This window comes from Ruditapes philippinarum, unplaced genomic scaffold, assembly GCF_026571515.1.
Source record: "Ruditapes philippinarum isolate M1 unplaced genomic scaffold, ASM2657151v2 ctg27_1_1_1_1, whole genome shotgun sequence".
In the NCBI taxonomy this organism is placed as follows: Eukaryota; Metazoa; Mollusca; class Bivalvia; order Venerida; family Veneridae; genus Ruditapes; species Ruditapes philippinarum.
The window spans coordinates 419,917-437,396 of NW_026864520.1; the positions used below are offsets into that span (position 1 = coordinate 419,917).

Genomic DNA, 17,480 nt, shown 5'->3' on the forward strand with positions numbered 1-17,480 from the left:
AGAGTGCATTTGTGGCCATGTCCAGTCCATATATGTGTTATTCAGCAAGAGCTAAGAATAAATACATGGTACTTTGAAATAATTTGTCTTGAGTGAGAATAAATATTTTGAAGGTCATGTCCGGTCATGAATTCTGTCATTCATTGGATGGATATTGGCGTAACTTTGCATACATTTGTGGCACATTAGGACTACTTGTAATGCTTAAACACTAGGTTGATAGCTAGATAGGTCAATTTAGAACATTGATGGTTGTGTCTATATATTGGTTATTTATTCATGGACGCTTTTTTAAAATAATAAGAAATACTGAAGATATAAATAAATGCTTCTTAATGTTTCTTATTTTTGTAAAACTTTTAAGACTACAGTATACATGCCTTCAATGTAAAAAAAGGAAAACAAGATTAACAAGGAAAGGTGGCGTTCAATGAACGCAACCCCAACACGACCCAGCAACAAATGGATCATTAACCATTAATGGATCATAACTGAGCTGAGCTTCGGAGACATTTCAAGTGGCACGACCTTGTTTCTCTTTGTTTTACATAATTGTCAGGATAGTGCAAAAATAGTTGGTACACATTTTAGTGACTAAAATTACACTAAGAAGTACAAAAGTAATTTTATGGAGTGATAGTTGAAAAAAATATGAGATAAAATAATTATATTGGGGCAAATGACATCAAAATATATTATATCATAATGGAATAGGATACTCATCAATTTCTTGAAAGATAGCCAAGAACATATAAGTACGAAGATTTGAATATATCTTAGTCACTTGAATGATTTTAAAACGTAAGATAGAATAAGGCTCAGCGTCCTTTGCAAAGTGGCATAATTATAATGTAGACGTTGATATTAACTAAGACAATGAATGAATACCAATGAGCTATGACTAAACGCAAAAAAAACTCGTATTTTCAGGTAAGTTAATAAAATTTAAACACATAGGCTTCGATACATATATTTTACATGATTAAGTAGCAAAAATCCAAAATTCTCTGTGTTAATAAAAAAGGGTAAACAGCAGTGAATCGTCAATATATTAATAGCAGAATTGGTATCAATTAACTGTCTAATCTTCTATGCATGTACCATCATCAAATACCCGCAGTAGACCTATAATGTTTTACTTTATATTATTCATTAAGACAGTGTAAGCTCGTAGACTGTTTATGGTTCATGTTTGCGAGACATTTTTTCAAAGTGAAATACAATAAAGATTAAAATGACTACCATTCATTAAGTTTATTTCAGTTAATAAATAGATGCTCTGTTTTTAACCATGTATAGGCATGCTTAAAGTTTGATTGATAAATACGACCCTTTATAAAGTAGCTATATCAAAACAACGATAGAAGATATCGTATGAACACATCTGCGGATGTTTCTTAATTCCAAATTTGACAATTTCCCCCTTGGATATATGAATTTTGCGTAGGCCGGTGCTAGGGTGCTTGGACGGTACCTTGCAATTTCCAGTTGCGTCCATGTACAGGCTCAATCAAATCGAGCCTACAACGTTTTCTTTTTTGCCGTTTTGATCGTTTTTTTAGGGATTCTGTTGTTGTTTTTGTTGTTGTTGTTTTCTATTTTAAATCGGGTCGTACAATAGATATTGTTGCAAAGACATGCGGGCTCAGAAACATAGTCGCTGACCTGTGAAGATGACAGGCAATTTTTTTTTAAATATTTACATACTGACCTTGACTCTTGGCATTCAAATTATAAAATGATCTAGTGTCCATAAAGTTTTACAAAAATGCTATTCTATCAAAATAAAGAAAACTTAAACATCTAATGGTAAACTAAAATGTTCAGGTTTTATGTAAGGCATTTGGGATCTCAGATACCTGATATATATTAATTGTCCAAAAAGATGACCTGTGATAGTTTAAAGTAATGATGTAAATTAAAGTGTGCAGTATACCTACACAGCACATACAATTCAACATGACATGTTGCTCATATCATTATACAATTTTTGATACTCATTCTTACAGAATGATCCATTTGTTTAAAAGCACTTTACTTATATTTGTTAAAAAAGGTGTTCATTTTGAAATCAAAGATGGCCGGCATAGCAGTCAATGTGTATAGCATGTATAATTATCAGCCAATTATTCCTAAAAGTAATTGAAACTTAATTCCATGTAGATTAACGGACATGCGATACGATATGTACCAGAAATAATAATTTCTTAAGTAGATGGTAAAGGACAATGGCGGCCATTTTGATTTGACCTTTAGAAGGTCAAGGACTTCGAGTACAGCCGTGGTAGAGCAAAAAATGGATTCAGCGTACCCGAATTATGCAAAAACGATTGACTACCTGCTTGTACTAAAAAATGCCGTTAGACTCTTAACGGAGGGTCTTTTCCGAAAATCAAACCCGTCTATGGTGTAAATAAGCAAACATATTTTTCAAATTTGCTGAAACATGTTGTTTTGGCATACACGTTCATTTACAAATATATTGTTTGCAAATGTGGGTGTACTAAGGTGAATTAAGGGCTAATTGTTTAAATCTACTAACTAAAGTATTTCTTATTTAAATTTCAGATCAAAGATGTTTTTGTATACACGTGGTACAATGAACCGTCTTTAATATAAAGGTATCCATCAATCATTGGTAGACATTTTATAAACAAGGAAATAAGAAACATATCATTTGTTAATGATTTAATGCTTTTTTGTTCGTACTCGGCCTTATAAACTTATGATGTGGTAAACAATGGTAGGAAAACAACAAAAATCATCTCAATCTTTCATTTATTTGTTTAATCGATAAACAAGTTAATGGTATGTGCACTGCAGCAATTTCTTATATGACCTTTAAGGTATTCATATCAAACTTTCCTGCATCTGCCAGTCTGAAAATCCGAGCTTAAAAACAAACAAAAAAGAAAACAAATAAACGTTTACGAGTTTGTTGTCTAAATACAAATATGAAATACATATTGAATGAATATCCAATTTAGTATTATTAGCATAAAAGCGCTGGTTGACATAATTATGTACAATCATCTATGTCATTCAAATAATTCTTATCAACGTTCTAGTAACTAATATCATGTGAATTATATGTAATTTACAAAGCTTAAACTTATACTACTGAATTATATTTCATCTGATAATAAAGCATACATCATTTTGCTGAATAATATATTATCTCATTATATAAAGCGTATACTATCTTGATGATTTATATTTTACCTTACTTATTATACACTATTTTGCTTGATTATATTTAAACCTCATCATAAATTGACACTATCATGATGACTTATATTTTACTTTATCATAAAGCGTACACTTTCTTGATGAAAAATATTTTACCTCATCATTAATCATACACTATCTTGATGAATTATATTTCAACCTCGTCATAAATCATATATATGACTGTACTATCATGATTACTTGTATTTTACCTCCTCATACAGCGTACACTATCTTAATGAATTATACTTTGCCTCATCATAATTCAGATACTCTCTTGATGAATTATATTTCAACCTCATCATAAATCATATACATGTATTATCTTGATGACTTATCATAAAGCATACACTATTTGCTTGATTATATTTAAACCTCATCATAAAGTGACACTATCTTGATCACGTATATCTTACTTTATCAAAAAGCGTACACTTTCTTGCAGAATCATTCTTTACCTTAATATAAAACATACACATTTTGTTTATTTTTTTCCCTTAAATCAGAAAGCGAAATAACTACAAAATGTTTTTTAGCATATTAATTTACCAACGGCAATTAACGTAATTCAATGTACATTACTAAACAAGTGTTGGTTTAAAAAAAATTATATCTTAATTAAAATACCGTTTAATTCTTGACATGTCCCATAATTACAACCACCATCAGCACAGCATGAATGGCAAAGTGATGTCGCACGTTTTCCTATATGACCACAGGCCTGATCATATGTCATTCCAGGGGGAGGTTGTACTGATCTTGTAACACACATTTTATATTCATTGTAAGCATTATTCATCAAAAAACGACATTGCTGAAATTGAAATGTGCAGATTAAAACATCGTGGACAAGTAAATATATAAGTTCTATTTCAAACAACATACACTTTTATTCTTGTTTATTTTAAGGACAAATGTCTGCAAGATTTAACTTTGATTAGACATAATAAGTTGTCAATATAAACAGTAAGTACTTCCTTAACATTGTAGAAAGTACCCGAGTACTGGATTATTTTCTGAATCTTGTAGTTGTTAAGCTTTTATTCAATATTTTATAAAATAAAAGCTTTTCTACTTACTTATAATATATTCAAATAAAAGGGAAAATCATTGCATTTTATAGTTATTGAAAAGCATGATTGAGCGCATTTAACAGCCAAAACGAGTCAAGTTAAGCAATCCCAAATGATGTCATTAGTTGTCTGCAATTCTGACAGTTTATGGATTTTCTGTTTCCAATATGATTTTAGAATATGAAAAACACTTAATAAACCTAAGACAATTACTTTATTACAATCAAGTCCTACAAATATAAGGCAAATATATTCACAAAGACTTTTTACTTCAAATTTTGAGGCTTCATTTGTCAACTTAAGATCAGGATCATTTTGTAGAATCAGCTCATTGATGTTCCAAGTAACATGTCTTTATGTTCCAATGAAAATCTCCTGATATTTCAAACAACATTATACCTATTTTCATGAATATGATATCCCTTTTTTTACCGATTTCAGGTGCAGCTTATTTTCTTTTTAATGCATCATAATAAAATCTGATAAAATCTGGAAACCTCATGGCAATGACTCATCATGAATATGTATTAAAATTACATGCTGTTTGTCATAGTAATCTTGCTCACGTAATTCACAAATTGATCATTCTGCTTCGTTGACTTCGTTTCCATATCATGCATTTAATAAGAAAAAGTGTCTCTCAAGCACTATCATACTAAATTTAGGAATATAATAATGTAATGTACTTTTCGTGAAAACTTAAAGCGTTGGCTGTTTTGAGAAAAAAGAAATATACTAAGTTGCACTTTGGATTAATGACTACTTTAATGTTGTGGTATATTGTAATAAGTACCTAATGTAAACATGACTTTCATACGGAGCCCCTAATGTGACATTTTCCACACTTTTCCCACCGGAACTAAATTCATTTTTACGAAATAATAATTCGTAATTACGAAATAATAATTCGTTTTTACGAAATATTAACTCGTAATTATGAAATATTAATTCGTTTTTACGAAACATTAATTCGTTTGTACGAAATATTTATTCGTAATTACGAAATATAAATTCGTTTTTACGAAATGTTAATTCATAATTACGAAATATTACTTCGTTTTTATGAAATATTATTTCGTAATAACGAAATATTTTTTAGTAATTACGAAATATTATTTAGTAATTACGAAATATTTATTCGTAAAAACGAAATGTTCTTTCGTAATTACGAATAATACTTCGTAAATACGAAATAATATTTAAAAAAAACGAATTCATTTTTTTCTAGAGTTTCAAAGAGTTTTGCAATAGTTATAGATAAGGCTCCGAAACTAAGTTCCTGACTGAATATAAGGCATGTAAATGCAATATAAATAGTGATTTTTTTCTCCCCAAGTTTTTTTTTTAACTTAACACTATTGTATATAAATTAAAATAATCACCTATCAATAGCGTTGAGCAACAGACGTGATAGTACATGCGGTGGAAAATTTAGTTGAAATGGGGTCCTGTGCTTCAAATCCAAACACGGACATTTTTTTCTGTTTCGTTTAATCGCAATTATTGAGTTTTGAAATAAATATTATGTTTTTATGATCGCACGGTGCCCATACATAAATTGTAAGGAAATATTGTTTTTAATTGATTAGATTAGTGAAAGTCTGGAGCCCCCCGCTCGCCTCTTTAGTTTTACTTATGTATATGATAGAAGAAAGGAATAATAAAGCATGTTTCTGTTTTAAAGAAACATGTCATAAAAGATTAATTGCCTGAAACATTAAAACATTGCTGATAGGAACATGTATTTGACAAAAGGGAAAAAGAGACCATTTTGGATAGAGAATGACTTCTCTTCTCACTCATTGACCCATTTGTGGGATAAGTAGGTTCTTTGTCAAGCTCACAATGACCTTAAATAAGATTTCGTAAAAACGAATTAATATTTCGTAATTACGAATCAATATTTCGTAAAAACGAATTATTATTTCGTAAAAACGAATAAATATTTCGTCAAAACGAATTATGATTTTTTAATTACGAAATAACATTTCGTTTTTACGAATTCATATTTCGTAATTACGAATAACATTTCGTTTCTTACGAATTAATATTTCGTAATTACGAAATAATATTTCATAAATAAGAAATAATATTTCGTAATTACGAAATAATATTTCGTAAAAACGAATTAATTTTTCGTAAATACGAATTAATATTTCGTATAAACGAATCAATATTTCGTAAAACTTTGTATTTTTATCTGCGGACTAAAATAAGTTACTTAATTCAAGTACTTTATGGGATATGGAAAAAGTTTGTAGTAAAATGTGACTATGAAATAAGCATCATTTATAAAAGAAGAGAATATTATAAAACACATAGTTTTGGACACTCATTTTACTTGTTTTACATAATTTGAACGTATGTAGTTTCATTCACATTTCCAATTTTGTAATAGTGTGTATTGTCACAAAGCAAAGTGTCACTTTCTATATATAAACATCTGTATATACATTATTATATTTTTACATTTGCAAAGAATAACTCGTTTCGGCTTGAATAATTATATCTGTACTTTATACTAAGTGAGCGGATAAGTGTATGCCAATTAATCAATTAATTTAAAGATTAATAGTGAAATTGAAATTAAAATATATATAAAGGAGAACTGACAAATAACATAAAACTTACAAGCTTGCTCAAACAACCATAGAAAAACGTGTCTTTCCCGCCAATATCTGACATGGTAGCATAGCAAACCTTAACATTTGTAAACGAAAAAACAAATACATATATAAATGCCCATTATATAACACAAAATCTATAATTTAAATTTTAAGATATATTGACACTTTTTCAAAAGGTGTTGATTATTCATTAATTTAACTTTACAATATTATGGACATCAATACAAAAAATTTCAAAAGTTTACCATTTTGCTTGAAAAATATCGACAATTAAAGTTCAACTTTTGTAATGGTTTCATATAACAATAACAACAACAACAACAACATTTTACATCAAATAGGAAGAGATTGGGGTAAGAAAACCCGTCAGATGTTGTCAAATGTAATCGGAGCATCAAAATATTTTTAATAATGATTATCTAGATAATATTCTTAACATTTGTGCAAAATGTAAAGAAAAGTTTATCATGCTGATTTTAAATTATAATCATTTTAATTCTTTGTGCTATCAAATTTCATACATTTCACAGTAAATATATATATAGAACATCAATTTCTTTAATTACAAATTATCAAGAAAATCTTATTATGACAAACTGGGGTTTAAACCCATGCCCTATCAAAACTCTGTCTCATCAATGCAAATGAATACTCGCCAGACAGGAGATACTGCATTAGGTATCCACCAATACCTTAAGACATATTGATGCTGTTGGACAGATATTCGAAATAAGCAAATTTGTTGAAATGATGACATTAAAAGTAAAACATTTCCTTACGAATATACACCACGTAGATGCTTAAAAAACAGAATCTAAAATTCTCACAAGAAACATCAACCGTTACAAAATAAGCATCAACAATGTATGAACATTTTAAATATATGTTTGTATAATACGAAATGTAATGTACCTCATTTGGTTGACATGTATCTAGAGTTACACAGGATTTCGGATCTTTCACTTCGGACTGTTCCGAGGTCCTATAATCACAGCTGTAGCACTGACTGATGCTTATAGTGTCTAAAAAGTTATTTCTATAAGAATTATCTTATGTAACTAAACATTTAATGATTACGTAAAACAACAACAGTATAATAAATATATTTAAAAGCATGATAGTACGTCCTGCTCAGTTATATTACTTTCTTTAGGTTTTAGCCAAAGACACAGGCAGAGGAAGAATAAGAATAATAGTATATTAAATAAATGACAAAACTCACTGGAAATTTGTAGCAATAGATACGGATTTAATGATTAAGCATTTTTATACCCTATATGGATTCTTTCAGATAGAGCACCATCGGGTGCAACATTCGTAGTTGTTGCGTATAAAGATTCTAGGGATGTTTTTTTAACGCAAACGAATACAGCTACAAAATTTGATAAGGTACTGAATTCGGAGGAACTGTTGCTTTTTTCCGGATACAGATACTCAATCTTTTAAAGGGGGAATTTTCGTATAGCTGTTTGTTTTCTGTCTTGTTTTTTGTCTGTCTATTTTTGCGACTGTCTAATATAAAACAATAGGACATTTTGTGGTTGTCTATTTTGAGATACAATATATAACTAATTGATTTTGTTCAGATTTCTGTTTCTGTTGTGTTTTGTTTGTCTGTCGGTATGTTGTTAGTCAGATTAAATGCTATGTGTATATAATCCATAACGAGAGGATACCTACAACTGTTTTAAATGAATATGTAAAATTCATATTTTTAGGTGTTTCATATATAAAGAACACTTCTAAAGTGCTTTGCTAAAAAGCCAAAAATGAAAACGTAAACCATGCCCGAGATTACACACAGATCCATAAAATAAGGCACTGCCTCCTTTTTTATGTTTCTGTTGTTAATGATAGGTTTCATTGCCATCCATCATTTCTTTACGAAAGCTCTATTTGACGCGACGTTGCACATGCTTTCCGCATATGGTGAGCAGTTTAACGAATATAGATTCTATTCGAAGGATCCATTTTGGGTGTGACAAAGCGTACAACATGATATGAGATTATTATGCATGTTTGTTAACAAACGAAAAGAAAAAGAAAAAAAAAGGAATGACCGATAAACGGGGTACGATATGACGTTGATATGGATCTTTTGCCTCTTGGACTCAAGAAATGAATATGAAGCTATTTGGAGTGTGATGCTAAATTTATATAAACCTTAATGATTCTATATGACTCTGGAAACAAAAATAGTCTATAAGGTGTGTGATATGGATTTGATATAGACTTTTTGAACTCTGGAAATGAACACGGGGCTAAAATTGATAAGATTGGATACGATAATGATTGTGATTGGAACATCACGTGCAGTCAATGCTGAAAGTGCATTAGCTATATTCTATAAAGTGTGAAATGATAAAACTTATTGCAGACGATAATATGTTACATTTTGAAAAAGTTCATTAACTTTCAAGAAATGGCAAAAGATGTACACGTTATTAATATAGTGTTTGTGTAAATGAAGGAGCATTGTATGGACAATTAATGACATTTGACATATTGAATACTATGAAATAAATATTTATAGTTCAACAAACCATCCTTAATCCCACACAAATGTCTGTTACAATCCTCTTCATAATCACAACACCTGCAAGAAATATTTTATTTAATTAATGAACATTGTCCTTTTCTTATCCAACACTTTTATCTCATAAAAGCTTTTCCAGACAAGAACCGGTTGAACCGGGTGATGCTCCCCGAATAGGTTTTGGACACAGGAAGGTATACCTCTTGTAGTGTCAGAGTAATCTCACAAACAAAGTTCAAAGTGCAAAAACAACCCAAATGTTGCGCGCGACACGTCGTCTAAATAATGTGATCATTGCTGTGAAATAGTTGTAAAATCCGATTTCAAATAAAAAGTTATTGGCCGGACACGATTGGGCTGCAAGGTCATGCTGTGACATTGACCTTCAAAGTAGCGACGCAAATGTTGCGTGCGTCACATGGTCTCAATATGGTGATCATTTCTGTGAAATAGTTGTAAAATCCGACTTCAAATAACGAAGTTATGGGCCAGACCATTTTACTGAAAGATCATGCTGTCACCTTGACCTTCAAAGTAGCGAACCAAATGTTGCGCGCGACACGTCGTCTCAATATGTAGATCATTTCTGTAGAAAAGTTGTAAAATCCGACTTCAAATAATAACGAAGGTATGGGCCGGACACGAATTCCGGACGTACGTACGGACGGACGGACAGACTGACGGACGGACGGACAACCCGGCGACTATATGCTCCTACGAAAATTTTTGGGGAGCAGAAAAAAGGACTAGACATTCAGTCGAACTTCGATATAATTTTGAATTGCTGTATTCATACAAGAGACGTCTTAAAAATAAGGCCTTTATAGATAATATCTTGAAAACTATCTATTGAGGTAGCATAATAAAAACAACTTTTCAATTGGAAACCAGAGATTTACCCATATTGACCGTCTGGAAAGTTTCTTTGCACTTCACTCTTACCAAAGAGAATATAATTGAAGAATCGGTAAACTGTTAAAAATAAAATAAAACGGTTAATTATTGCAAATAACAGTCACTGATGGCATATTGTAGTTATGCGGCCCAGTGCCGCTTCCTGTTGTGCTAGCTGCGTTCTATTGACGCTGTTCTTTCCTGTCGATATTTTATGCTTAACACACAAACAACCGTTAACATTCCTGTATGATATATTTAAATAGAAGAAGATCCAATATTACCTTGAACATGCAATGAAGTCATTTCGTTTTCTTCCACTACTGGAACAAACCTGTCGATACACAAATTATATGTTTTCTCTTAAGGTGACAACGGAGTCAATTATCACTGAAAATACCTAAAATGAGATTTTTTGCTTAGTAGATTTATCCATCTTTTCTGAACACATTCGTGATTTAATTTTGGAAGCAGTTAGTCCAAAAAATGTGTTTTTAAACGTTTCAAAACGGTACCTGTACCATTTTTATCTGCTATTCGCGTAACCTGTCAATTATCGATAACGCTCCGCCCCCTGTTGAGGCATCAATGAGGGAAATCGGTAGTTCCATATATGCGTGAATTACCGGTCCATACTGGTCCATACTACTCGTAATTCATGTATCATACACATACCGAATATCGTCTACCTTTTATTCAGCCTTTTTATAAAATAAGAAATTGTCGGCCAATGTACGTAACATAATGTATGAAACATAAATAATATAGAATAGCGGCAAATCGCACGACCACGGGGTTGATTAAAAATATAGTTGCTAAAATATCCATAATGTGTGAAAATAATTTGTCTGTCCCGTTAATCTGATAGATATTACATTGAGTTTATGGACTTTTGTACGGATTCAAGGGCTTGCTTTACATTCAACCTCGTTTTCTAACAATGTCAAGTTAAACGACAACAAAAACAGACAACATTTTTTATGTGAACGCCTATATGACTTGTGGTAAGGTGTCCCTGACAAATTTCTAAACCATGTTAGATTGTCTTAGGGTGATTATTTCTCTATGAATCAATAAAAAAAGATAATAAAATATATTATCAGTGAATGCTTTGAATAAATTGTTCGCCAGTAAATCGAACACAGTACTAATAAACCTGGGACAAAGTATGGAATTTATTGTATTTCCCAGTAGAAACTGGATCTCGAGATCTATGCCGTGCTCAGATGCATAGATGATATTCATGATAATAGAAGTCAAGAAGGTCAGATCATAATGATCGAGTGATACCTTTTATTTCTATTAAAATATGTGAAGCATTTATATCAATAATGAATTTGGAGGAAAAAATATATAATATCCCGTTCTTATTTGTACATCTACCATTGACTTTAAAAGACCGTCAGAAGCTCAGTTTTTTGTTATTTTAACGGAATTTCATAAACGAATACACAGAGTATATAATATATATAATAATAATGCTGATGATAATAATAATAATAATAATAATAAACTTCAAAAGTGAAACAATTAAATACCCCGCTAGCGGTGCGCAAATACGTTCCATTTCCCCCCACCGAGTGCCTCAAATTTTACCGAAAGTCACGTGACATGTGCGACCGATATCAGACGGATGGTAAATCACGTTAAGATTTGAAGAAATTTCTGTTATAAACTGATATTAATCAGCAACTTTTTAATTGGTCAGGTGTCACTGGGTCATAAAATGTTGTTAGAGTATGTTACCGCAACTTGTGACCCTCTCTGGTGCGATATTTGTGTATTATGCAATTATTTAGCGTGAAACGTAGGGGTCCGAGAGAGAACAGCCGATTTATGACGCTTCGTTTGATGCGGGTCGGACTAACTTTGAATCGGCATAACTTTTTTAATAATCAAGCAATTAGCATGCGGTTTGAAGCACATGAAACGGAATTCATTTACGGAGGGAACCGTGTCAGGGATTTTTGTTTGCTCAATCAGCGACTTAATTATCTTTAATTACGTAATATGTATGGTGAAAAAAGTCGCATAAAATGTTTGACGTTACGTAATATTTTTTTGAGAAAAGATAGAAAAAATTTGAGACACGGTTCCCCAGATATTATAAGTATGTTTTTTTTTTCCAAAAGTTTGATGACAAAAAAATAGAAAATGACTTTGATATGACGATTTAAAATTTTAAGATTTTTATTAAAAATCAATCATTTACAAAGGCATTTTTTTCAAATATGTTATTTTTTATGATGATCAACGACATTTAATGCACAAAAATTAAATAAATAACAATTATTACTGAAATAAGTTGGTTTAAATGACATTTATGTGAGTACCACGGAAAGGGTCTGTTGTCACCTTAAAAGAGACAATATTTTAACAAAGATTCACGAGCAAAATATAATCTAAGACTTGTGTATTTTTCATCAAAGTTTCAAAACAATAGGGTTTAAAATATCATATTGTGTAATATCACTTTTCAAAGAGATACTCATATATTTCACAGTGTAATTTAAGTATTAAAGATCCTGTATGTTTTGTGATAGATATTGTTACTGTGTGTATACCACACTTGCAAAAAATTATATATGTATATAATCATGCAAAGAAAACAATTTTCAAACATCGAATAATACTAGTATGCAAAATGTGTACTGCAAATATTTGTGCACATTATATTTAATCAATTAATTATATGCATTCGTTTCTTATCGGAAAATTTGACTTAGAATTTATAGAAAATAAATTTCTAATTACCACCCTTTATTTACATTAAATGTTAAATTCGTTAATATCTTTATAAATAATGCTTATTGGAACTTACAATATTGACAAATCTTAATTTGAGCATCATTTTTATTAAATAAATCCATGAAAAAAAATTGTCTTAAAAGATCTTTAAGTTATTTCTTAGTTAACGACAAAATCGATAATTAAGTATTAACACTGATGCTAAGAATATAGTAGTAAGGTTCGGGCGCTATAGGGATTTGAAAACCTACAGTCTTTGCTCTGCAGCCGCCTTCATACACAACTGTTAGTTGATCCGTTAATATCTGATCCATGTAGCAATCCTGTTAAAACAATAAATAAATTTGTCATTACTCATAAGTGCAAAACCTTGATAACAGAAGTTAAATTAGCCGTTACTTGACAGAGAAAAAATTGTTGCGTTTGTAGTAACTTGTTCAAAACGTAAAATGTTATAGTCACCACTTTCCATAAAATTAACAAGCTCAACAATCAAAACATCCGAGTATTTTGCTCTGTTTTACATTTGTTTGTAGATCAAATTTCTCGATAAATACGTTTCATACTAAAATGTTTTAAAGTGACATTATGCTCTTTGTAATTGGGTTAAACATATTTTAAATAAAGATATACATGTATATACATGTAGATCATGAACACACTAAAGCAGAACATAATTGGACAGAGTGATGCTATAATTTAAATAATTTAAGGTAGTATTGAAAACGGTACTTAAAATCTCCGAAAATTACCAAAAATGTCAAAATATGCAAATATTGCCCATACTACGTCAGTCACGCAGTTGAAATATGGTGACAAGTACTGCAAATATGTGAGAAAAATAAAAAGTGAAGTAAAAATAACAAGTACTTTTCTTGAATTGTGAATATTTGTATTTTTATACAAAAAATCTTTAGTACATTGAATGGTCTGTGTATATTGAGTACTCCTTACGGGAAATCGGGGTTCGGGGCCAAATGAATACAGGGCTACATCGGAGAGATAGTCTGGGGTGAGATTATGTTTAATTTTTGTAAAATATATAAGTTTATGCCTTTATTTACACTTTTTTTGAGGTTTCCGAACCAATTCGGACATACGTTGGTCAATAGAGACGAGTTTGTGTGTTCCTGTGACTATCTGACTATCTTTTCAGCTTCCTGTTGAATTTGTTCCTTATTTTCTATTTTGGTACATTTGTGAAATAGGACCAGCTTTTTTATTGTTATATGTTTGCATGCTGATAAAGGATCTTCAACATCAATAGCTTTGAATTTACTCTGAATTTAAACAATTGACTGTTATAATTGTACCTGACCAACAATTGACATTGGAAAATACAAAAAGACAAGATATAAATCTGCCTCAAATGTAAAAATCCTGTAACATTCTTTTTATAATTTGAACATTACAGGTAAATTCCGAATTGTGTTTATAAAAATTTCCTTGGTCTACGTGAGTCATGTATCGTTCAGACAAAGAAAATTAAAAAAAATGAAAGGAAATAGACATTATGGAGACTTATCACCTGTTAACTCACTATATACCTTTCGATGGGCATAATGTCAATTAAAAGCGGTAATTCTTTTCAATCCTTTTAAGATATATTTCATTTTGGTGAAAAAATAAAAAAAAAACCATAAAAAACATAAAAAAACATCATCGGGCACTTTTATAACTGCTGTAAAATGGGTGAAGAATATTTCTGTAACCATCTGATTTAGAATACGAGTACAAAATAATCTGGACACACAGAGGTCAACTGGCAGACTCGTACTGACTATTTTATAGCCTTTGCTTGCTTTTTGTAAAATATCACTTATGCCAGATTGACATAACATCTATAAGCGCATCTATCATTTAATTGTATCATAGTTCGGAGACCTTTCTGTTGAAAATGTGTCAGGGTAAAATCGTATACATATACATGCACCGTGCGTTAACTGGAGTGCGGGTATTAGTTACCCGCACTCCAGAGCATGCCCATTGATTGGCTTATTTTTGCTGGGGTTTACATATTGTGACGGCAGAGAAAGGGAAAGCGACAGAAATATCATATTCAGATGTTCGTTTATTGGTTCATTTTTGCCGGGGTTTCATATTGTGACAACAGGGAACGTGTTTTTATGTTTGACTATGATACAAAAGAGAAAGAACACCAAAATACTCGGTAATCTGATTAATACTCGGGGGCTACGCCCCCTCGTACAAATCAGATAACCTCGTGTTTCGGTGCTCTTTCTATTACTAAACACGATCGATTGCTACCTACATAAGTATTTGAAGCAAAGTTGAAAAGATAGGTTATGCTATTTGATTCTGATTCCTCTTTATGTAAGATGTATTGTGACATTATCCGTGTTATTTGTGGAAACAATCGGTACATATCACTGGGTAATTTAGAAATATTTGCTTTACCTCGAGTGTGGCGTCACAAACAACAAGCTTGTTGCAATCAGACAATGTACTTGCTCGGTTACACGACCTACATCTAATGGTGCTCTGGGATGTTACTAAATTAGCAAACCCTGAAAAAGACACTGTTAGATTTCAATTTTTATAAAAAGACTGGAAAAGGAGAGTAGTTCCTTAAGAGCAAAGCATACAGCAAGTGCGCACTCGGTGTTTTTAGTCTGCCGTGAGATGTATTGTATCGTTTAACATTATACACGCCTATTAGAACCAGTTCAAGCTGGGTTAAATCATCGTCACTTAAAGTACGAGCATCTATGATCTAGAGGGACCAGAAGAAATCATAACAACACTGGGAAGAAGTACGGAACAACTATTAACTATTTATACCGTTTCAAAATTGCATCGTCGTGCTTATCTTAAACGGCACATTTGTGATTTGTTTTGTTTGTTTGTTTGGTTTTATAGCCCACCAACACAATTTGGGCCATGTGGTGCCTAAACAGAAAAGATGATATTTTGGCTAACCTCGCGTGTTACAAACTTAAAGCAACATTGGGTGTCAAAACCACCTAACCTGATGGAGCTTAGATACTCATAGACTCTAGTAATTCGAACTCATTTAGTGACCTTTTACGACCACACATAAATACTCGGTGGCCTCAACCATGAAAAGCAACCCCTCAGTCACAAGAGGAGTATCAATGTTGCATGGAGGTGCTTGCATTGTTATGATACTTTATTACGCATTTACTTAAAAGACAAATTATACACACGCACATGTGTTGATACAGTGAGAAATTATTTTTCTTCAATTATCCCATATTACTAATTTTTGCGTACAGGCTGAATACTGTTGTTATAAAGGTGGTTTTATAATCAACCGGTCATATGCTCGTCTTGATGACATCTTTGAAGAAAGCATGTAGTATAACATATGTTCAACTGAAAACTAAAAATTTTGGTTGTTAAATGATTTCATCATTGTAATAATTAGTACGTAAAAATGTATTGAATGTGCTGCAAGGAATTTCTAAGTAAGATAATGAAAACTAATTGTATCTCTAGCTGTTGAATAAAGGTAAATTCTTTGAGAAACATATACTATGAACTGAATTTTAATGTCCTGACAAATTGTGCATATGATTGTAATTGGAGTCTTATTTCATTTGGCGTTATTAAAATATTGATGAACAGAAACGAACAAAGAAAATATAACAAAAACAGCTTCAAAGCAACAGCTTTTTCGACAAATTGTCGTATAATTTCCTAATCTTAAGGTCTAGACATGGTAAGTCATATTTTCGTCATAATATTTGTATGAAGTTTCAAAAATAGAAACGCACTACTATATGTTCTTACTGACTCATTCGTGGAGGAATTATAATCAAAAAACGTATTTTCAGCATTTGTTTAAAAAATGATTGATATAAATCTAATCAAAATTTTAATTTTGGACACAGTTTTTCACAAGTAACTACAGAAACATCTATATATGATTTTATGGAATTATTTGACTTACCAAGAAAAATATAGGCCAGAAACAGAATACTCATGCTTTTATCTGTAATATATAAATGTGTTATTTTAATACATCAAATCTACCTTTTTCTAAAGGAAACCATTTTGTGCCGAGCCTCTTGAAATATACACGAAAACATCAGATGCTAAAGGATAACAAGGCAAGTAATTACATGATAAAAGCTAGCTATTTAATAAGTAAAATAAATACTTAACTTCAAGTCGGTATAATCATTTCAGGTGTTATTAAAACCGTGTTTACAACAACAAAAATAATAACAACAAATGTTACAACAAAGAATAGAAGAAACAATAATAATAAAAAAGGTAAAGCATTATAAAAAATTTTAACGGTGTTAATATTTGAAAATGTTTTATATGATTATCATATATAAGAGAAGTAACAACGATGTTTTGGCCCCAAATTATGTTTTAATAAGA

General features: G+C 31.0%; 2 protein-coding genes across 2 annotated transcripts in view; one reads left to right on the plus strand and one right to left on the minus strand.

Moving 5' to 3' along the window:
- Positions 1–17,480, plus strand: part of LOC132725919 (kidney mitochondrial carrier protein 1-like) — a 263,207-nt gene that overhangs the window by 109,927 nt on the left and 135,800 nt on the right. The gene's annotated exons all lie outside the window — the stretch shown is intronic.
- On the minus strand, positions 2,765–17,079 carry LOC132725905 (uncharacterized). The gene is made up of 9 exons (XM_060711098.1): positions 17,041–17,079; positions 15,525–15,634; positions 13,358–13,429; positions 10,643–10,692; positions 9,472–9,524; positions 7,841–7,950; positions 6,933–7,001; positions 3,856–4,042; positions 2,765–2,892 (listed from the first exon to the last, which is right to left on the minus strand). Exons 1-9 carry the CDS (start codon positions 17,072–17,074, stop codon positions 2,831–2,833), a joined length of 747 nt encoding a protein of 248 aa, XP_060567081.1. The 5' UTR covers positions 17,075–17,079; the 3' UTR covers positions 2,765–2,830.

Excerpts from the sequence above, each read along its gene's own strand:
- LOC132725905 (XM_060711098.1), bottom strand. The coding sequence starts at position 17,074 with ATGAGTATTCTGTTTCTGGCCTATATTTTTCTTG. Across the intron at positions 4,043-6,932 it reads ATGGTTGTTTGAGCAAGCTT|CAATGTCGTTTTTTGATGAA; the intron begins GTAAGTTTTATG and ends TTTCAATTTCAG. Across the intron at positions 2,893-3,855 it reads GACATGTCAAGAATTAAACG|CTCGGATTTTCAGACTGGCA; the intron begins GTATTTTAATTA and ends TTTGTTTTTAAG.